General features: G+C 34.3%; 1 protein-coding gene across 1 annotated transcript; it reads left to right on the forward strand.

The window, feature by feature from the left end:
- Positions 1 to 4084: 4084 nt before the first annotated feature.
- Positions 4085 to 23883, forward strand: LOC123711666 (tryptophan 2,3-dioxygenase). The gene is made up of 10 exons (XM_045664344.1): positions 4085 to 4231; positions 10130 to 10299; positions 12894 to 13027; positions 15285 to 15407; positions 18577 to 18668; positions 19161 to 19305; positions 19948 to 20069; positions 21606 to 21733; positions 22007 to 22100; positions 22343 to 23883. The coding sequence occupies exons 1-10, from the start codon at positions 4215 to 4217 to the stop codon at positions 22515 to 22517; spliced, it is 1200 nt and encodes a 399-aa protein (XP_045520300.1). The 5' UTR covers positions 4085 to 4214; the 3' UTR covers positions 22518 to 23883.
- The last annotated feature ends 65 nt before the right edge of the window (positions 23884 to 23948 follow it).

Below are 23948 nucleotides of genomic sequence, written 5' to 3' on the forward strand. Positions count from 1 at the left end.
GGTGACCCCTGGAAAAAAAGGTGCGTCCGCGTTGTCAACATAACTCCTGACAGGATCATCTAAAATGAAAAAAAAATACGTGTTTTAGTTAAGACCATAAACTCCTATTTAAATGGAAAAAAAAAGTAAAAATTGGAATTTTGGCAGACCTTTTTCCAAAAAAATGATAATTTCGGTCAAATTTGCTCGACATTTTTTTTTTCAAATAGTTGTAGTTGGAAAAAAAAAATCCTGCATACAACTACGAGTAAATTGTATCTCGAACACCTGTGTAAAATTTCATCAAGATCGGTTAAGTAGTTTCTGAGAACTTTTGACAACCGACTTTGAAAACACAGTTCCGAGAAAAACGCGTTTAAAGTTTTGAGTAACAATAAAAGTGGAAAAAAAAATGTTTTTTGTGACTTACAGTGAATCGTCGATTCCTGGGCCATTAAGTAAAGATCCTGCAGCAGTTGCAATGTCCAGGGCATCCTTTTGCTCCTGTCGATGACGGATTCTAGCTTCGCGAGTCTCGCTCGCAGATTTTTTTTCGGCTGCGCACACACGGTTTTCATCCGAAATTCGGGCATATTCGTGGGAGTTTCGGCCTAATTTTAAATCCATACCGTGCATAATCAATAATAAAGCTGATGTTCCTTCATTGAAGATACAAGCAGCGACTAATGCCGCAATATTTACAATCTTCGAATCAGCAGGAAGTATTTTTGGAGTAATTTTCCAGATCAACTGGTTGAAGCTCTCGTTGTTATTTTGTGTGAAACCACCAACACACCGTTCCAGAAGCTCATCCTTACTAAGATTTTCATATACTGGTTTCATAGCAATCAAAACTTCATCTGATAATGGAGTATAGTCATGTTTAAATGATGAAAGAGTATTTGTAGCTGATGCTCGTTGCCAAGCGCACCAAGAGTCTGGACCTTTTGGACATTTATCGTGCTGAGGTTTTTATCTGTAGAGCTATAGTGATAATAGGTAGATCCACTGATTCACAGTTTCTTCTTATCGCCAAACCATAGTACACAGTTAATTTGTCTATTAGTTTACTTGTCAGTTTACCTTTGCCAGAAAGAGTTTTTTTTTGTGTTTTTTTACCTTTTACTATTTTTTCCTCAGTTGTTTTCTTTACTAACTCACGCAAACGGGTCCCCATCCTTTTCTGCACGTGTCCAACGCATTCTTTTTTATTGATAACAAAATCTTCACCGTAAGGTTGGGCTTTGAGAAGACCAGAGTAGGTTTTTGAGTCCCCATCTCCTATATAATTCACAAACCTCAGTCCATGTTTGACAATCGAGCGTTTAAACATTTCAATAACCAATGAGACTTCCATGTTTCCTGATGCCCCAGTGTGATTGGCGGTGCATTGATTTGTTTTAATATGTTCGTCTTTCCATTCTTCATATTCTGCAGTGTCTAATTTATTTTTCCAGCTTTCACATAACTTACAATAAGAAGATTTCACCAACACATCTAACACTTTTCCCGAACAACATCCAATTAGTGAACTGACACCATATAGTGATGAGAAACCTCGTTTCTTCCAGGTACCGTCACCGGAAACACTCACATCTGTCGTATCTTGTAAATCGTTTTCCAGACTTGTAAATTTTTTTTCTTCTTGAGCAGCAGATGAGAATAGAGTTTGAGTAACTGTATCAATACACTCATATATTTTACCAATATAAAAATCGTATGTAGACTGGTTTAAAAATGAACTGCTTATGTCCATCAAGCCGCAGAATTTCTTGCATCCGGCGAGCCCTAAGCCCAATATTCTCATAATAAAAATGAACCTGAATAAAAATGAATGAATGGCGATTTAGTTCATACATTCTTCCGATTTTTTGACAAGATAAAATATATTTCGGTTCGCATAGTTCACATTCTACTACGATTTTAAATCCCAGACCAAATTTCGAACATTGCTTAAACTGTACTTTAACATTACACAATTGATCTTCATCTTCATTTTTAATAATGTTAGAACACCGCACAAACGATGAGAGAGTTGAGAAAACCAAGGCAAAATCTATGATTGAATATTGGAGCGTGTAGTCTTCTGGCACGTGCTCTCTATCATCACCTTTTAATTTTTTTGCTGAGGTGCTCGGGAAGGAACTATCATCAGTTTCCGTATTTTGACCATTAAAGGACCGACTCCTTTTTTTCGGTCTATCTTTTCTACGAGCTCCAAGGGTTAACTGTTTTCTTGTAACTTTATTCATTGTTTATCAACTTCACAACTGACACTAGATAACCACTAATAATACCACGTTTTTATAAATTTTATAATAGAAACTTGGGATAACCTCAAATGAACCTCGTCCTTCAATGAGTATTCACCAAATAAAATATTTCAAACTAGCTGTCCTTAGGAAGTGAAAGTTATATACAACAATGACAGACAAACAATAGACGAGCAGCTGCTCACTATACCTGAGGCACGCTGACCCTTCTATACCTAGCTTGGAGCGCACACCTTCCAAAGGCTGTATCTTCGAAACTATTATTCGGATCGACTTGAAAATTTAGGATAATATTCTTGAGATGTTGTAGAAATTATTAAGCGATTATTATTAATTAAAAAAATCGATTTTTTGAATACACGAAACCCATGTAACCCCTTAAAGTCACTGCCCGTTTTGGATGTTTGTTTATTGTAACAGAATAATCGATATCATGAAACAGACTATTATTAAGTGTGCATTTCAGAATATTTACGCAGACTTTTTTCGCGGAAAATCTGTGTCGAAAGGTAAGTAATTACACGAACTATGAAATATTCATTCAAATTCACTGCATATATCATTTTTACTTCGTATTTATTTGATTGTAAGATAGATTATCGTATATATAATAATTGTTCGGAAATGTGGAACAGATAATAATTTTATTTATTTACTATTTTATCGTACTAAATTATATATATCGCAACTAAAATATATTATAGATACTAAAACAATGAAATAAAAAATAACTTGGTCTTGCTACCGAGCCGGATGCAAGAAAATCTTTCGAAGAACAAACCCCACAACACAACAGTACCTCGTACCACCTATTTCTTTTTAATTTTTGAGACCACTTTTTAACAGTCAACAAATTGAATAACGTAAACGGTACAGCTGATCGCACGCGAAACGCCCACGAGTTGCCTAAATCTGCCACAACGCCGCGCCACTAGCGTTATCCAAGAGGCGTATACGTCATAGACCAAAGCATTGCGAATCGTGTAAAAAGGCCGCTGATTGATAAAAAAATATTCCGCGCGCCGCAGCCCCATATCAGCAGGGCGCGAACCGACACTCCACCTGAAGGGGGCATACCCCCCGAACTGGGAAAAACACCCCCCTAACTTTAGTTAAGTTACATATATAATTAGAAGCGTACACCAAAATTAAAGTAATTATCGCACATTTGAAGCCAATATGAGCATTTTCTTCACTTATAAATTCTCGTTTTCGATAATGTCCAATAGGTGGGCTACCTTTATATTCAAGTGTCACTGCGATTTAAGAACCCTTAAATAAGCTAAGTTAGTTTTTGTTAATGCAGCGTCGCAACCTCACTAGGCACTAATAATTTTAGGTTAGTTATAAGCTTATGTATTAACGATTATAGGTTGGTGGTTGGTTGACATCCAACTTCAAACAATAAGTTGACAGTCGTCATTTAAAATACATTTGAACATCCCTCCAACAATCGACAACGAACTTAACTCTAAATAGGTAAGTAGTAAGTACCCATCATTCATGTGGAAACTAATTTCACTAATAGAAACAAAAATTAAATTGGATTTAATAGTTCCAGAGATAATCTACATAAAATCAAGATTGATTTATCAACGAAACCTCACAAATCTTTTTTTCTTTCCATTAGTCAAAATAAACGTTTACACAATCTACATGTTTTCAATTTTAAAATAAACTATCGATTCAAAATCTATCAATCTACATAAATAATTACGTATATAACATCAAATAAACAAAAATGATGTAATAATAATCAAAATGTGCAAAGCGAAATAAGAAACCCGTGAAGAATCTAAGGCATTAAAGTTGCCGAATTGCAAATACATATCTCCAATCGCAGAACACTGCTTCATTAACGAAGTCACGACTCACGAGTCAGTGAGAAACGATATCGTGAATTGGACGCGTGTGTCAGAATTTTGAAGTGTTTGAATTTTGAAGTGTTTGAATTTGGGAAATATGTCGTGTCCAATGAGGTAAGTAAATTTACAAAATGAAGGTAAATTTTTTAAATGTTTTGTTTCAGAAAATTAACCATTTCAAATATCTTTTTAATTTTTAACATACTTGTAGGTATTTTAAAAAGTAACGATTCCTGTGATCATGCTGTAGAGGATACAAGTCTTTGTAAATAAAAAAAAACAGCAAGATAAATCAAAACAAAACGTGTTTATGACGGGCCATGGGGCATAAAGCAACTCTGGAAAATGTACCTAATTTGATTTGTGTTATTAAAGAAACGGTTCTTTCTTAATTCAATTTAGATATATAAAGTTAAATAATATTTCTGTCATACAATGATAAACTTAGAACATTCTAGAGTGACATAAACAAACTGATAAATGTTGTGTTAAAATCTTTCTTTTCGTTAAACACACTTTTTTATTTATTGTTTTTTTTTCGAAACAAACTCTTAACCATCAACGTATTTACAACCTCCGTGTCATAAACATGATATATTATGTATGTATAAGCTAAAGGGACTGCCAACTATACCCGACGAAATATGTCAGGGCTTACACATTAAAATAACAGATATTCATCAATATATTATACGATATTTTCAGGAATCAATATTACTACTACCAAAGACGAATAAATTAAAGTAATAACTGTCTTTGTAACATGTAACATACTGAATTCAAATAAATATAGATAATAACCATGGATTTGATTCCCACATACATATTAATCGTTTCATATTGCGGGCTACTCGACGTATGTTGCATGTATCTGGTTAGCGCTGCGCTTTCTTAAGTTCTTATGACATTTTCACACGTGTATATCCTTTCTATAAAATACTTTCATAAGTACTGATTGACCTCATTTTAACATGTGTGGTATTGGTTGAGAAAGGTTACTTGTCTAGAAAACGGACATCTTTAATATAGAAAAGAGCCAGCTGAAACATCTAAACTAAATCATAAATCTAATATTTAATAATATTAACCACGTAGGCCAAAGTGCCCCGGTCCAGTTGCCCAACCCAGGATCACGGGTTGACTGTTCAAAATAACTTTTCATCATTATGATTATTAAGGGGTATTTATTACATTGCTACCCAATTAATAATGTCAGCCTTAACCACACATCAATCTCATTACCTTGGCTGTTATATTACATGTTAACCATTAAATCCAAAATACTTATATACTAGCGGATCCGCAAGCCGTGTCTCTATACGTCTTACATACAGAAAAATTATCTAATAATTCTCGACTTTACTAGAACACACAAAAAATTCTTCAATTCTGTCCAGCCGTTTAGAACTTTAATTACGAACAAATGCACAGAAGACATCATATACCAGTTGTCTTTTTGCTGTATAGATATCGACTGCAGCGCCATTTGCCGGGCTGGTTTGTGAATCTACACCATCCAGGGCGCCGTATATCTATATATATTCTTATTAATAGTTTTCGTGTGACAGCACCACTTGCAATCCTGATAATTATGATAATCAATAAAACCTGCATGTCGCCCAAAAAAGACATCCTTAAACAAGGCTGGTCACCAAATTTTCACTAGAGTCAATCGGAAAATTGTATTTTAACAAATCTATTTGTAAGTTTCTCCCACAGTCGAATACCATTTAACGTACGACATATCTGGATGCATTGTGTTAGGAAGCGTTCAAGTTACGTCACGCAATTTGTGGAGATTCCTGACCCCCCCCCATGAAACGCACCGTAACGTTTTCTGTATCCAATAGTTTAATTTAATGACCACCCTAGTGTCTCTTTATACCTAAAACTTACCATTATGTGGTGTAAAGTACTAAAAAGTCGAAAATAATATTATCAATAACGTGTAATTCAATCCCCCACCACATTCCACGCCTCACCATAGAAGTCTTTTTGTTTACTAACATAGCAATTAAGACTGAATTGTTACTAACTCTAACTCTAACTAAAACATATAATCTGAAATAAAGATATCATTATTGATATTCGTTGTAAAGTTTAGAAAATCTAAGCGTAAATAATATTGGCAGGAAGTATATTTACTATAACTATATATTAGGCTCCTCAAATAGATGGTTTTACCTCCCTAACATCTTTTAAAACTCTTATAAACATTTCTTAACCATATCCTATCTTGCTCAATCGTGACTTTTGTAATTCTTGTATTTCTTATTCATTTGTATTGGATCGCAATTCATGAATCCGTGAGTTTAGCTTTTTAGATTTCTTTTTTAATTTAGATTAAGGTTGGTGATGGTTTATTTTTTTTACGATTTGGTTATACACTTCTTGCTCTCTTTTATACTTAATCTACTGTTGTACATTAAGAATGTATGAGTTATGAATGCTAAACCACATTAATTAAGGTTTAAAAATTAAAATAACTACAGGTTTCGTTTCTTCAACCGGTTGATATAACAGGTAGCCTCGTTTTGGGTGTGTCAAAGGCTTTTTATTGCAATTACATAACACTTACACAAATAACAATAAAAAATTACTTTTAGTGGATTTAAACTGGTTCTTGGTTTAGCTTATATATAAAACGTATGTTACAAAATCAGTGTCGCCGGTTTGTCTCTCAGAATTTTATTTTACACGTGTCTGATCACGCATCGCGGTCAACGTTCATCAATTTTATTATTTATACTGTGGATGATAACGTTTTTTTTAATAATATAATAATCATGATATATTACATTAGGAAACCAATGTGGTTTATGTTCAACCATAGCATTGGTATTGGTATCTTAGTATTGTCTTTTGTTAACATAGCTTTTACACATTAAGAAAACACTTTTTAAACGGATTGAAGCTATGTATTATTATTATAAATACAGATAACACAACTTTCTCTACAGCTGTGATACTTTTGACATTCAACACCCTTTGTCTTCAGGTCTTCAACACCTTTTTTGACCACGCAAGCTGACAAACACGCGAAACGTCGGAAAAATTTAAATTTAAAATTATGTAAATAATTGTAATACATAGCTTCAATTCGTTTAAAAAGTGTTTTCTTAACATAGCAGTCTTGTTTAGAAGCGCGACAAATGCATTTTTCTTATACATAATAATAATAATCGTTTATTTGCCAAGTGGGACAGTAGTTAGATCGATCAACTACAAATATAATATATATACAGCCATATATATATAGGCATGCAAAAGTCATATCAATTCTTCTACAATGTCTTATTAGGAACATAAAATAATGTCAAAGTTATGTACAATCGGTGTCAAAACAATGGTATCACCTACGCTATAAAGGCACTTTGCCTTTTTATTTCAAGCTCTGTTTTGCTTTCAAGGGAACCTTCCCCTTGAAAACATTACACGGTGATCCATAACTTCTAGGAAAGTGATTAAATAGTTACTTAACATCATGGAACATTATGATCTAGCCTACCTTAAGATAGTAATTTTAGTCTAACGTAATTTACTAAAGGATATTTAACTTAAGAATGTGTCCAATAACACTACTTACAGTCTCTATTAAAAGGAGAACTCTGTTCTTTTGTTCTATTTTTGCACTCACTATTTAGCACTTAACACTGACGTGCTCTAACACTAATTCACTAGTTCAAATGGTTTTGTCCTTTTCAGTCGTCTCACTAGGCTCGTGTCAAGGAGTTGAATATCCTCGACATTCATGTAATGGCGGAACCTATGTTCGTGGGCTCCGGCAGACTTTTTTATTAATGTCCCGTAATTGTGGATGTACTAGGTGGCATTGATTCCCCTGACTACTTTGTTTTCGAATCGTTGGATTATTTGGATGTGGCTATTACTGGTACAGCCCCACAGCTGGCAACCATAACTCCATACCGGTAATAATTTATTTCATACTGAGAACGTGGTCAGCCTTCCGAGCAACCAGTACAATTTAATTACCAGTAACGGAAATCCAACTCTTCACTTAAAACAAGCGCTTTTTAACATGGACCTTCCAACGGAGTTTTGTATCCAGCGTCATACCTAGGTACCCTTTTTTTACGTCAGGAAATGATTTAACGCATATCCTTACGGTATTTTCGCCCTATCCTTACCCCCGCGAAACGCGAATGCCACAATACAACCATGACTCCTCTCACACACAAATCTTCAAAATCTTAACTGCAAGCGTCCGAAAACACAGCGTGGCTGGTCGTCGTTTCCTTACTGGCGGAGCATCTGAATCATTTTCACGCTGACGCTCCGCATTCTCTTTTTTGACTCATGACGGCCTCACAAAATGCCTTGAAGGCATTCCAAGTACCGTCATTGTCAGCTTCCACCATTCTTTAAATAATAAGTGGAAGCGACAGATTGCCATCAATCAGCAAGCACCGAGCGAAAGTAGTCCCAAGCCGGACACTCCTCAACTGTATGCCTCACCTTATCATCTATACAGTCACAATGCAGCTAACTTCCGAAGCATCCATGGCCAGAGAGAACCTGCACGAGCCGATAGGAAAGCGATCCGCACCGTCGGTCCACCCAGTGTTTCAAAAAGGGATGAATAAGATCAACGGTTTGTAAACCAACCCGACATTCACTTAACTCATCCCTCCATCGGCTCCCGGAAAAGGGAATTCGCGTTCCTTCTCTCTCATCATTTCTTCTTCGCTTACTTGTTTTTTATAGAACAGAGGGCAAACGGGCTGGTGGCTCACCTGATGTTAAGTGCCCATGGACACTCGAGTCGAGAGAATTACATGTGAGTCCGCTACCGGCCAACGGAATCTATTATTATTAAGAGAGAAACTCACTGTCATTGTGTGTGTAACATCAACTTCTACTGGTTTTAATTTATTGAAAATCGAATATACTGCGACTATGACACCTTGGAACCAAAGTGTGGTTTATCAGAAAGTACAAAAATTTCTTTGGCGAGTATCATTTATGTTTGAATTGTTTAATTAATAGACATAACAATCAAGTATACAATATTTAAAATTTTCTTAACCTACATAGTAATAATAAAAAGAAAATTAAGCAAATATAAACAGTTTGGTCCGTGTGGCAATGTACCTTTAACGATGGCAGCATTTCATCGATGTATTGCGATACTTATTCGTTGAGCGAGGAAAGCACCAGCTCTGGGGTCACCAGTACTATCTACCTGGCGCCAACTTAAATCTTCAATTAGCCCATGTGCACTTGAACCCCAGGGCTCAAGAGTCTCTACTCCAAAGTGTTGACGAAGTTGGAGAATATACTTTTACATTTGAGCTGTTCATTATTTTTCTTCAGCCCCCAGCTTTTAGTCTTGTAGGAAGGAGATGAGACAGTTTTTGTATTTATTATGTGATTACATAAATACAACAATCTTAAATAATCATACATGCGTCACTCCCGAACTGGCTCAAACCAGTTTGAATTTTGTCAATACTACTGTATATTGTCAAATACTAGGAATAAAAAAATTGACGAATGCCTCTCCTGATGCGTTCAAATTTTTAAAAGTTGATGAATCATTGGTTGTTTGATAGCAGACGATAAACCCGAGCTTATAACATTTATTACTTCGTGGGTACATTAATCGATTGCGATTGCAAGGCGATTACAAAGAGTGGTGGAAAGTTTCTTGCCAGTCTTTCTTGCCCCCCTTAACACCCTTGACTTGCGAACTAGTATTGTAAATAGTATTGTCTTTTGTTAACATAGATTTTACATCTTACGTTTCGTCAACGTTCGAAACGTCGGAGAAAAAAAAATATGTAAAATAATTATAAGTTTATAATAATATATAGCTTCAATCCGCTAAAAAAGTGTTTTCTAGTATTGTAAATTTCAAATCAAATTAACTTTTCTGACGTTCATAAATATACTTGATTACCTATATGAATAAAGTAATTTTGATTTTGAGATTGAATCCACAGAGGCGATATTATAACCCAGTACAATAAGCAGGAATTATTGAACTTACAGATCAGCGTTAGAAGATATAGGGCAGGATGGCAGCCATCTGGGAAATGAAGCTGGGATGCTGTATGGAGAATACCTCATGCTGGACAAGCTGCTCACTGCCCAGCGGATGCTCAGTGCTGAGTCCTCGAAACCTGTCCACGATGAGCACTTGTTTATCGTGACACATCAAGGTACCTGCAATATTTCAGCTGAGAACTCACGCTGGCTTTAATGCATTTATATTGGAAATCGAATTTTAACGAATACTGCCACGACTTACATTTTAATTGTTACTATTACTTTAATAATAATATTATGTTGAATTCTGTCTATTTAAGTATTCACGCAAAAATCCATCATTTTTAAAAGCCACATTTAGAAATCGATTTATATTTTATTTTTATTCCCCTAGTGTATGTTTGCCTATCACATTAAGTATTGTGAAATTAAGGTGGGTAGAAGAAATAGAAGCGATATTGAGAAAAACCGAAGGAAGCTAAGGATAACTAGAATATATATAAAAATTAATTCCTATATCCCTTGGTCATGGCATCACGCGTGAACGGCTGGACCGATTTCGCTAATTCTTTTTTTTTTGTTTGTTATTGTCAGGAGGTTCGTATAAAAGAAAGTTGAAGAAAATTTAAAAATACTTTTATTACGATATCAATTTTTTATATCAGTGCATAGCGCTTTTACAATTGAAACTTTTTTTATGTAACCTTATGGCGTTTGACATAACATAGATAGAATGCGTGCAAATATTGTCAAAGAGGATGTAAGAAAATTGAATATCGTTTAAAACAAATGCTTCGATCGCAGTTATTATATTGATAAAATACATATAATATAATTACAGTCGCTAATTGTTTGAGCATTAATCTATTATTATCATGGCCAGTTACCTCACCTGTTCCAGTGTCGGAATACCTACAAACCTATTTATATACGCGCCAGAAAAACAAACAAAGAATATGGTATATCATAAAGCATTAGACACATTGTTTCTGAAATATTTTTTAGTTATTATACCAATCCGAAATCAATATTCATAGATAACACAAGACAACGTATAGCGCGTCCGCTAGTTTATTAAAAAAATCAATGGCGGTACAACCTTTTTAGGTCTGGGCTTCAGATTCATGATCATTTGTTATCGGGAAGTAGGTGACTCTTTGGGTCTAAGGCAAGCCGGTCACGATATTTTCCTTCACCGTTCGAGCGAATGTTAAATGCGTACATAGAAAAAAATCCATTGGTGCACTGCCGGTGATCGAATCTAAGTAGTCAGGGATGAGAGTCGCATGTTGAAGCCACTAGGCCATCACTGATGCCTGCTTTGTAATTTATTACTATTAATAAAAAACTGCTAAACAATTATTTTAGTCATATTATAATTCTCTTAAATACAAGCTTACTATGAAAGATAACGTTACTGGGAAATCAAGAGATTCCGATGAAAGGTCTTATGCTTTAAAGGAAATATCCTGTATTCAGGTGTCAAAGAACTTAAATTGTGTTTAATATATTGCAAATAATAAACAAGTCTATGTCTACGTCATTCAACTTACAAGATATTAATTATATGTATACATATGATTAAGTTCAGTAACCTGTCCCATATGCTTGACCAAGAATAGCAATTCCGTTTGATTTCGGAAATGCATATCTTATACTAATCTGTGTTCGTCTGGGAAGTATAAATGTATTTATTTAATAAATTTCAGCACTTTATATACAATGCCATATCAACAGTATGTGTACAAACTATTATTGCAAAAAATATGACAATTATGGTACAAAAACTTTTGGATAAAAATGTAACAATAAGCAAAAAAATAGTAGAATAGTTTGCTATTCTGTGCTGGTGCTGCTGGTACTGCTGGTATGTTTTTGCAGACGGAATTTAGAAAATTCTGCTGATTTTGAACCTTGGGAATCAATAAGTTTTTTACATTATTTAAGGGCTTTACCATATTTGTCAGTGCTTCTCAACGTATGGCCAAGGCCCACAGAAGGAAAAATTGTTAAGGGAGATATTCTATTTTTTTTAATTATTCGGAATTCAAGGACTGAAGTCTTTCATGATATGCTTTACTTACTTTGTATCGTTAACAAGTTCCTAGTATTTTCTTCCATGTAAAGACAAATGTGATAGAATCATTTATGTTAAAGAAATGTATTAGAGAAATTTGTGGAGCAAACTGTCTTGATAGTTGCGTACCTTTATTTAAGAAGCTCAAAATTTTATCTTTTTCCTGTATTTATATTTTAGAACTGTCCATATTCGTGTTCAGAAACATACATATGTTTAAGTCGAATTTAGTAGTCAAAGTAAGAATTAGACATGGGGAGAAATTGGCTGTGAAAAAATCAATCTGGAACTGTTTAGGAAAAACACCTTTTGTATGGCCATTAAAGTTCACAGTAATTTACCGAAGTATTAAAATATCTTCCAACTACGATATGATATCATATGTACGATACAAATAATATAAGAATTGACCAATTCATATGACTCGTTATCTAAAATGTAAAATTCGCCATTGTGGCAGAATATGCGAAGTTACTATTGTACTACTTTACACATTTTTGTACCATATTCTTGCAGTAAATTATTATTATTATTATTTATTTTAACGATATTTTTTATACACGTTATGTATGTTAAATTGATAAGAATTTTAGTAAGGCATTCTTTTATATAAAAATCCATCCAACTTTATATAAAAAATTGTTTAAACGTGTATTTTGAGAATACAAAATATGTTTTTAAATATTCTAGCTTACGAGTTGTGGTTCAAGCAAATAATCTTCGAGGTGGACTCAGTGAGATCTATGCTGAATGTGGAAGGTCTGGATGAGGGTCACACCATGGAAATCCTCAAGAGAATGAATAGAGTAGTCCTGATATTAAAGGTAACTATATCTAATTATATTTTATCTGTTAGCTGTGGGAAAATATTGTCTTAGGTCCAAGCGAGTCCCACAAATTTAAATACTTTTGTAACGGGAAACTCAGGCGAAGTAATAAGGCTAAAAAGATATGTCTTAGAGCAAACTGTCTTGATAGTTGCGTACCTTTATTTAAGAAGCTCAAAATTTTATCTCTTCTCTGTATTAATATTTTTGAAATGCAAAGAAACACACATATTTTTAAGTCGAAGTAAGAAGTAGGCATGGGGAGAAATTAACTGTGAAAAAATCAATCTGGAACTGTTTAGGAAAAACACCTTTTATATTGCAATAATTTACCAAAGGATTATAAGATCTTCCGACTAGAAAGTGTATTACTTTTGGGAAAAAAATATTATTCAATAAATGATTATTTGCGTGAGACACTGTAGTTGATATAAATTTAATAATATATGATATAATATGCACGATACAAATAATATAAGAATTTACCAATTCATATGACTAATTATGTCAAATGTAAAATTCCTTTAAAGACAAATTTGCGCGCCATTGTGTGTGGCAGAATATGCGAACTTACTTTACCACCTTACACATTTTTGTACCATATTCTTGCAATAAATTATTATTATTATTAACGGTTAAAAAATAACAATGATGGACTTCGTGCCTATAATGTTATGGCAAGATTTGAATAACTAATTAATCTAATATTTCTGTACAATGGTCTGTCAACTTGATACGGTAGTCTCTGATTGTTAAAAATATTTTTTAATATTCGCTATTCTATCCGATAAGTTAAACGCAATTACGTACGTACTTAGTTACGTTTTCAAAAGTCACGTGACTTTATCAGGTACAATACAAAATCGGGATGTAATGACAAAGCATACTATGTTTCCCTACATCAAAATCGTATCACTATTGTAAGTTACAATAAGGGGTTAATCTATAGAAAAATCTCAGGAAATTTAAAAATTCTTTTTCGTTACTAACGATTGTTCAGGAAACCCATAGCATTATAAATGAATTAACTCGTAATTGAAATCAATTGGTACTAGTTATCAGTAAGACGCTCTCTGCTTTTTTACATCATACGAGTTTTTAGTGTCTACTTTCCTTAACCGATATTATTTGTATATTTAATCTCTAAAGAGAAACATTATATCATAAATAAAAAGGCCAGTAGCCCCCACACTAGGATTCCCTGTGTCTTGGGCAGCCAGTCTTACTTTGGACATATTAACGATACATAATAATTTCTATTTAACGCTTACATTTTGCACAGTAAGAATACTCGTTGCAAAAGACAGGTAGAAAGGTAATATAGTCATCGTAAAATGAATAAATTATTTATTAACGGCATAGGATTCATACATAGCCGTTTTATAAAAACAATATGACCTGGATCATATGAAAGTTTTAATGAAACTGAACTGAACTGAACTTTGATGAAACTTATTTCCCAAAAAAATTATTGCAGTTCAAAAATCGTTAAAATGCGAGCACCTCAATCTTTGAAATGTCCGTGAATCATTTTTAATATGTTTTCGTTACGTCTTTGTTTATCTAAACGTACGTTTCCGATGTCAAAAGTCAAAAGATAGGCGGGCCTATTGGAGACAAATATTTTGATTTCATTTGTACAATACAGAAATATTATTTGATTCATACATTCTTTGATAATAATCTTTTAAGTAGCCATAGACTATAGAGGCTACTATTTCCAATACCTGTCCTAACGAGGACGCATTTGAATGCGCATTTTCGTCCTTACAACTGTGTTTCTATTTTTTATATTGAATTCTTCGTTTCAATAAAAAATAAAATAATTTTTGCTCTGACTGAGAGGTATCATGTTTTCAATACGAATTTGAAATATCTACTTGTATCCTCAGAGCAAAATTGAGTACGAACCATGTCTTTACTTGCCTATTACATTGAAAAAATGATCACGATACATAAATCTGAGGCCCAGACCTGAAAAGGTTGTAGCGCCACCGGTTTGTTTTATTTTTAAGTACTATCTTCTAGACAATGTAGTGAAATAATTTGAATTTGTCAATAATTGTGTAATTTTAGACATTTATTTATAATAACAAATAATAACGATATTTTGAAGAGTTTTTATGATGGCCCTTAATGCTAAATCTGTCTCCCGTACGTCAAAATATATTGAACTTTGACAGTAGCTTCATGAGAATCTGGAAATAGATTCCTTAACGATATTTATTTTATAAAAGAATTTTTATATTTTCAGCTATTAGTAGACCAGGTAATGATCTTGGAAACAATGACACCTCTGGACTTCATGGATTTCAGGCAGTACCTGCGTCCAGCTTCGGGTTTCCAAAGTCTACAGTTTAGGCTTCTTGAGAATAAGGTAATATTATTTATAAAAGAAATAAACAAAATCGTCACACATCCTCCTCAAATTAACATAAATTTTATCGAACTTCCTTTCCAAACCAGTTACAAATACTACTTAATAGAATTTTACGTATTCAACGCGTTTTTTAACACTGAATTGTTTTATATAAAACATCGGGTGTAGAGTTCCGAGAATCACTGAGATTGTAATTTTTTTTAAATTAATCGTATCGTATTGAAAGAATGCCTTATAGACAGAGCGGACCATGTTAATAAGACCACAGATAATAGCTACAAGACGCTCTGGCGTCTAGCTATATCATGTATTCAATCTTTCGATCTGTCCAAAAGCTCTTGTTTTATAGCACGGGTTTTATCCGTTTAAGTATATGGAAAATTGAATACTCTTTACCTGCATTAAGTTCGATGGTGGCTGATCATCAATATTTATATAGTTTATATTTTTTGTACATACAACAAGGCTCCAAGAATATATTGACCAGATAGTGTCATAATATTTAATTCCTTAAACTTATTCCGTACCGACTCCCTTGGGGAAATACAACAAATACCCCGAACAGCGCGCTTCTGCAGCTCAAATATGGATTGAATCTCTGCAGCAGCACCCCACAGTAGAATACCATACGTCATAACGCTGTGAAAATATCTATGATATACAGTTATGTTCTGGCCTTATCAGAAAACTGTCAGATTTTCTTTACTGCACATGCTGCAGACCTCGTCCTATTCGAAAGAGTCTCTATGTGTGGGGCTACTAGAGTTTACTATTTATTATTATGCCTTGAAAAACAGTTTTGTCAACAAAGTTAAGTTCACTGTCCTTAACTTTCAAGTTACCAATATCTCGCTTTACGCTAGTAGTTGTAAATATAATACATTTTGTTTTACTCTCATTAAGCAGTAAGTTATTTACATTCAACCAGTTAACTATACGAGAGATATAATTGTTTACATTGTTAAATAATAGGTTTTTCCTATTCACTGTAAATAGAAGTGAAGTGTCATCAGCAAACAATACCATCTCAGGAACTCCGTTGGCAAAGAATGGGAGGTCGTTTATGTAAAATAGAAATAAGATAGGCCCGAGAATCGAGCCTTGAGGGACGCCGATTGACACCTGCGAACCCGGAAAGGTGACTAAATTGACGTGCACTCCATGGATCCTTTCCTTTAAATATGAATTCATCAGGCTAGAACCTTTGTCATCAACGCCATAGTGTTGAAGCTTTCCAACCAAGTATATCAGGATGAACACAGTCAAACGCCTACGACAGGTCACAAAAGACGCCGACTGCATTACATGATTCTTCCCAGGCGTTAAATATGTCCGAAATCAACTTCACACCGGCATCGATTGTAAAGCGAGCCTTAGTAGAAGCTGTAAAATCGAAACGAACGTATGCCTAAAGTAAAATGATTATACAGTCAAAAACTTTTACGACGACATCGTTTAGAACAACATACCGGTTATATTGACCAAAATCAAAGGTCGCGGCTGAATTCTATTGTAAATGAAATAATTACTATTAAATGCTATTATTATAAAATAGTATTAGGTATTCTTAAATCTAATAAATTGCACTTTAGTCGGGTTGTATAACGACATAGGCCTTCCTTTCCCTCTCAATCCTTCGTTTAAAAGATAATAAAAAAGTATTCTATTGTATTAGGTACTTAACAACAACGTCATCGACTGTTACGACTATCGGTTTTTACCATTTATGAGTAGTTCGTTTTATGTCGTTATAACAGATTTTAATTGTATTTGTTTATGTAAAAGAATTTATTTGTTATAGCATAATAAGCAATGCTTAAATCTAAACAAAAGAGAAAAAAGACGTTTTTTGTTCTTTATTGGGTTAAGCGGCCCATGTTTAAGTGGCTGCTTTCCTGTACCTGTGTACTTGTATTATTTGTACTTAGTAAAGATAATATTACACATGAAATTGGCGTTTTGTCGTACTGGCCACTTTGACCTTAAATACCTCCTCTTTGGTTAGGAATTTCAAATTCAAATTTGTACAGCTATTTACTCATGTATTTGTGCTTCGATGTCCGTCATTCATTTGTTTTTTTCTGTTTGCGTCACTCATTCTACAAAATGGAAAACTTAAAGTATCGGATTATTTAGGAGTACGAGTTCCGCCGTGGCACTAGTGCTGCGGAAACGACTCGAAGGGTGAATGATGTGTATGGCGGTCATGTTGCAAAAGAAAACACAGTTGGTTCCAACGTTTTTGTTCTGGAAATTTCGACCTGCAGAACAAGCCCCGTGGACGGCCTGATACCCAAGTTGATAATGAAGTATTGAAGGCTATTGTGGAAGCGGATCCATCGCAAACCACGTTCGAGTTAGCTGCAAGCTGCGGTGTTAGTGATAAAACTGTTTTAATTCACTTGAAGCAAATTGGGAAGATTAAAAAGCTTGAAAGGTGGGTACCTCACGAATTGACTGAAGCAAACCGGCAAACGCGCGTTGACTGCTGCGTTACATTACTGAACCGGCACAATAATGATAGTATTTTAAACCGAATCATTACCTGTGATGAAAAATGGATTCTTTACGATAATCGGAAGCGCTCAGCGCAATGGTTGGATCCTGGCCAGCCAGCCAAATCCTGCCCCAAGCGAAAATTAACCCCAAAAAAGTTACTTGTAAGCGTTTGGTGGACAGACGGCTACCAAATTAGAAGAATTGGAATGTCTAAGACATCCTCCGTACTCCCCGGACCTTGCTCCAACAGATTACATTTTTTTTTGAAATTTGGACAACTTCTTGCAAGGGAAAAAATGTAACTCTGATGGGGCAGTCCAAATCGCCTTCACAGATTTTATTGATTCCAGTCCGACTGGTTTTTTTAGTAAAGTGATCAATGAACTACCTATGAGATGGCAAAAGTGCATAGAAAACAATGGCACTAGTGCCACGGCGGAACTCGTACTCCTAAATAATCCGATACTTTAAGTTTTCCATTATGTAGAATGAGTGACGCAAACAGAAAAAAACAAATGAATGACGGCCATCGAAGCACAAATACATGAGTAAATAGCTGTACAAATTTGAATTTGAAATTCCTAACCAAAGAGGAGGTATTTAAGGTCAAAGTGGCCAAAGATTTACAAGAAAGAAACAGAAAGCTAACATTTAATTTTCATTCCAGTTGGGTCTCAAGCAAGCTCTGCGAGTAAAGTACAATCAAAATTACCAAACAGTCTTCGGAGATGATCCAGAAGCTATGGAGGCTTTGAAAAAGTGAGTGTTACAATCGGTCTTATGAATGTGCAAATTTTATACAATTACCAGGATACAATGTTATTTTCATATTAAAAATAACGGCAACGCACTAGCCTTCTGGCATTAAGAACGTCTATAGGCCCGCCGTCTATCGACTATAAAAAAAGAGTTTTGTGTAGTTACCGATTAAACTAATCCAAGAGCGTTTATATTTTGTTCGTTTATAATCCCACCCGTATCACCTCGCCGTCGCTCCACAACTAAGCGCTTTTGCCACCACTGTGTGGAAATAGCTGCCCACTGAAGTATTTCCGAAGCAATTAATTTCCTTCATGAAAAGAGCGTACCAATTATTTAAAAGCCGTCAACACACTCGCGAGCCCTCTGGCATTGAGAGTGAGGTGAGCCTCCTGCCCGTTTGCCCCTTGTTCTATAAATATTTTTTTTAATAAAATAGACAATGAACACAATATAAAGTATAAGAAAAGTTACATGATTGATTGCTTTCAGATCAGAAGAGGAGCCAGCGCTCTTAGCTTTAATCGAGCGGTGGCTGGAGCGTACTCCCGGCTTGAACACCCAAGGCTTCAATTTCTGGGGAAAATTCCAAGCTGTTGTTGACAAAGTTCTAGCTGAGGATATTGAAGAGGCCATGGTAAGTTTTCAGGGTTTCAGAGTCGAACCTTATATTTTAGAAACGTAGATTTTGACAGGAACTATAAATTTTGGTAGCCTTTGTAAAATTATGTGTAAAACAGGAAAAAAATAACTACCATTGTAGCAGTTGTCATGTATCTTATAACCTGTCATCTGTCATAATCCAACACGAACGACAATTTGGTAAAGACGTAAAAAAATGTTCATATTTCGTTTACTCCAAAGTAAAACTTAGACTCCGAACTGGTAGTCGCGTAAAAAACAGATATTGTAAATATGAAACGTCAATTGTTTTGTCTTCCTATATAAATATAGACCAGCGATGGCCAAGTGGCTTCAGCGTTGACGCAAGTTCGACCAAAGAACTTTCTATAATATTTCTACGAAAACATCGTGAGGAAACCGGCTTGCGTTTGCCCAAAAAAGTCGACGGCGTGTGGCACATGAGGCTGATCACCTTTTAGCTTGACAAATTATCAAGAAAGAACCACAGAAATTTGAGGCCCCGAACTAAAAAAGTTCTTATTGTTAATTAATATAATTTAATACTATTTCTAATAAAATTTACAAAAAAAGTTTACTTTCACGAAATGGAGTTATTTTTTCCATTTGAAACTCTGCTTACGTTATTTTTTATCAGCGAGAACCCCACGAGGAAGTCCGCCGTCACCGTCTCCAAGATATTGAAAATCGTCGTGAAATCTATCGCTCCATTTTCGATCCTGCCGTCCATGATGCACTACGGTCTAGAGGAGAAAGAAGGTATCAATTCTTTTTTTTTTTTTTTGTAATTCATTAACTTAAAATAAAATCTGCTGAAGAAAGAGGCTCTCACGTCCCCATTTTTTCAAAAGAACGAGTTTTAGACATACACATAACATTTATTACTAACAAAATATACACACAGAAACACATAAAATAATAATAATCAACAAATAAAAATAATTAAAAAAAAAATAATAATAATGAGATAATTTTTTTTAAAGAAAGGTTTAATTGTGTAATGCGTGTGTGCTGTGGTTGTAATTAGCCCTGGCTCAACCTTATGCTGAGGAGCAGAGTTGTTCCACAGCGCTGGTCATTCTGCCGGAGACCACAGCAGCTAGTTTGCGCCTCAGTCGCAAAAGACAAATAAGAATCTAATACTCAGTAGAAACAAATAATAATTAAAATAATAGTAAATGTTAGCAGTGTAAGCAAAGAAAAAAAAATTGAAATAAAATAAGAATAATTGTTAAGAAGTAGATAAATAAATGTTTTTGGGCGGATTAAAAAATATATTACGTGAGGTTTTTGTCGAGTAAGTAGATGTTTTTTATAATTGCGACGAAAATTTGATTTTAGTTGAAGATCTTCAACTTTTTAGCCTTAATTGATAAATTCACCGATATTAAGTGAAATATGAAATTAATCTATCACGGATACACCACATAGTACAATTTCAAACAAATTTTATCAATTATAAATGAAAAAACTTTATTAATTAAAAAGCAACAATAATAAACAACGGTCAATTGAATCCATCAGAACATTTCCTGATAATCCGACATATATTTTTTTAATTATTTCTTTTTGACATTATATCCGTAAGATATTAAATATATACGATAGTATGCTGCCGTTCCGGTCTGTCGTTAGTCATAAACTTGTTATTTTAACTTTGCAACATGTGCGACGAATAAACGGAATATTTATAGTTATAACTACTACTCCGCTTCGAGGTTCATTTTGTACCATCGCGTTCTATTTTTATTAATAAAATAAAAACACATAAATGTGTTTATTTATTAAAAATGCATAAAAATGTGTAAAATTTGGGAATTCTTTTTATTAAAAATACCTGTTTTCCCAGTTTCTCCATAACAAACTTAATACTAAATTCCGTAATATAATTTCTTAAATTACAATTACGGATTTTATAAAACTAAAACAATTTCATCTCCCAATTTTAACAAAAAGCATTACGCGACGCCTAATACGCGTGAGTGCATGAGTGGATGAGCGTTCGCGAAAGTTTATGTTTTTTATTTTCATTTGTGACATAAAAGAATTCTAATTTGTCATTTAACAACTATATACAATAACTCTAAAACTTTAATATTCCCATAGATTTTATGTGTGTCTTAATTTGGGCATGAATACCTAGCACCCTGTCACGGGATCTTTTAACAGAGCGCTCTTAAGCTCGGAGTTGTCGCGCCGTTAAGTTACGTGAAGATACGATACGTATAAGAACTCAATATATATTATATTGAGTTCTTCAATTTCAAATTCAAATTTAACAATTTTGTTATACAGGTTGTCTCATAAGGCACTGCAGGGTGCCATCATGATAACCTTTTATCGCGATGAGCCCCGCTTTTCGCAGCCCCATCAGCTCCTAACTCTGCTCATGGATATGGACAGTCTTATTACCAAGTGGCGATGTGAGTATTTTTTTAGAAACAAGGATTTGTATTTTAGGTTTCGTCAATGTAATTAGTACAATTTTTCGCCTAGGGAGCGCAGAAAATTATCATTGATTGAAAAGCCGTTTTTCCTCTTGCCGACCTGGCACCGGCACCAAAGACTTTGTTTTCCTACTAAGTCGCTGTTGATGCCGCCAGTTTTTTGATACGACGTACACGGGACTTTTACATGCAAAACGCAAACAACCAACTCCATGTCGAATGTTTAATGTTTTATGATTTTTTTTCCAGACAATCACGTGATAATGGTACAGCGTATGATCGGCTCTCAGCAGCTCGGTACTGGTGGATCCTCGGGGTATCAATACTTAAGATCTACCCTCAGGTAAACTAGGACGATAACGAATACATTTTGTTAAAGAACGCTTAGCTGAATCAAAGACAATTTGTCTATGGCTTGATATTAATAGATACGGGCGAGGCTAATGCCCACTTACAATTCCAGAATCCGAATGATTTGTTGGCCTTTGAAGTATTAGTGCGCTTTAGTCGTTGAAGAACTACAGCAGGATATAATTTTGTTTAGGAAAGATAAGTTTTAAAAATTCTGACCATTTTACATTTCAGTGACCGCTACAAAGTTTTTCTGGACCTCTTTAATCTCTCGACCTTCCTTCTGCCTCGATCTCTCATTCCACCTCTGGATGATGGGATGAAACGGGACTTAAACCTCACATGGGGAGAACCAGTTAAGGAAAATGAAAGAAACAGTCAAAATGGTTTGGAAAATTCTAATTTATAGGTTTTACTATATAACAGTCTGTATTTAATTCCTATAAAACAAAACCATTAAAGGAATTTATCAATTGGGTATTGAAAAACTTATCAAGTAAATTAAGTGTACTGTTTTTGATACAATCAAATCGAAATCTAAAAAATGTATTCTCAAAAACGTGCACTGTCAATGACGTCATTTCAGTTGTCGTTGTCAATCAGAGAAATGTCATAATATATTTGTCAAATTACGCATATTGCATTATTACTATAAACTACAAAAATGACAGTAACTATGTCGCAGCCAACTACCTTTATTAGCGGTTCAATTAACTGCCTAGCCGTTTAACTAGCGGCCTGAATGATATTCAGCCATTCGATAAAAGAGCTAGGCAAATGACTTGGATGTCGATGACGTTTCATTACGTGCCTAGCCTGTTGACTTAAATTTAGATAATTTAATTTTACTTCCACTTTTTGCCACTGTCAAACTCGATACGAAACTCTTCTAACTGTCAATATGGCGTAGGCAAACTATAACCTTGATGGTGTTTTCGAAAGTTTCATGAAAAACAACAAGTACAATTGAAGAGTGTAGTGACAAAAATAATGTGAATTTGACTTAAGCAATTTAATTTTAAAATAAATATTTTTTAACATTTTTTATTTATGCCAAATAAAGACGTATTATGTATCGTACGAAGGGCCTAAGCATTAGCCATCTAGTTTATTAAATGTTGTATCAAACGCTTCGGCTATCTATCAGGCCGTTTAGTCAAAAGGCTAGGCTGTTAATTTAAGCTAATTGGCTGCGACAACTAAAGACAACAGATAACATCAAGTGTGATGACGTCATTACTGTTTGTAACGGATTAAAAGTTTCAAAACTGAAAACCATTGTTATATAAATTAAATGGATTCTTATCTGTACAAACGTAAGAAAATGCCCAATTAAAAGTTTGTCAAACATAGATACAGCTGGTAAATTATGGGCCATTCAAGTATTACATAAGCAGATATACTGCAATTTATCCCGCCTGTATTTATTTATTTTTTTTTCGTCAGCAAAAGTAAGCAAAAATAATAGTACAAAAATCGTATTAACTTTTTGAAGGAATCCTCGAAAATGCATTTTGTTTTCAAGCATAGACAATATGTGTTAAAAAATAAATAATTACTGGAGACGTAATCACCAAGTAATAAAATCAAAGACGCCATTAGCCTTACGTAATACTTGAGCGGCCCCTTATAAAGAGTTCCTAACGTACGTGTAAAAAGATAACTGTGTGGTAACTTGCTTTTGTTCTATAAATACATACCATATATATTAATTATTCATTGTAATTTCGGGTAATCCATTTATTATGAACTTTATTAAAAAAAGTAAGAATGAATGTGTCATTTCTTCATTTCACTATTAATATACAGATTATTGATTATTTAAGGAATGCTAATTCAA

The sequence above is a fragment of the Pieris brassicae genome, chromosome 7 (assembly GCF_905147105.1).
Source record: "Pieris brassicae chromosome 7, ilPieBrab1.1, whole genome shotgun sequence".
Taxonomy (NCBI): Eukaryota; Metazoa; Arthropoda; class Insecta; order Lepidoptera; family Pieridae; genus Pieris; species Pieris brassicae.

Bases quoted from the DNA above. Each gene is read 5' to 3' on its own strand.
- LOC123711666 (XM_045664344.1), top strand. The intron at 21,734-22,006 runs GTGAGTATTTTT...TTTTTTTTCCAG, and splicing joins TCTTATTACCAAGTGGCGAT to ACAATCACGTGATAATGGTA. The intron at 22,101-22,342 runs GTAAACTAGGAC...TTTACATTTCAG, and splicing joins TACTTAAGATCTACCCTCAG to TGACCGCTACAAAGTTTTTC.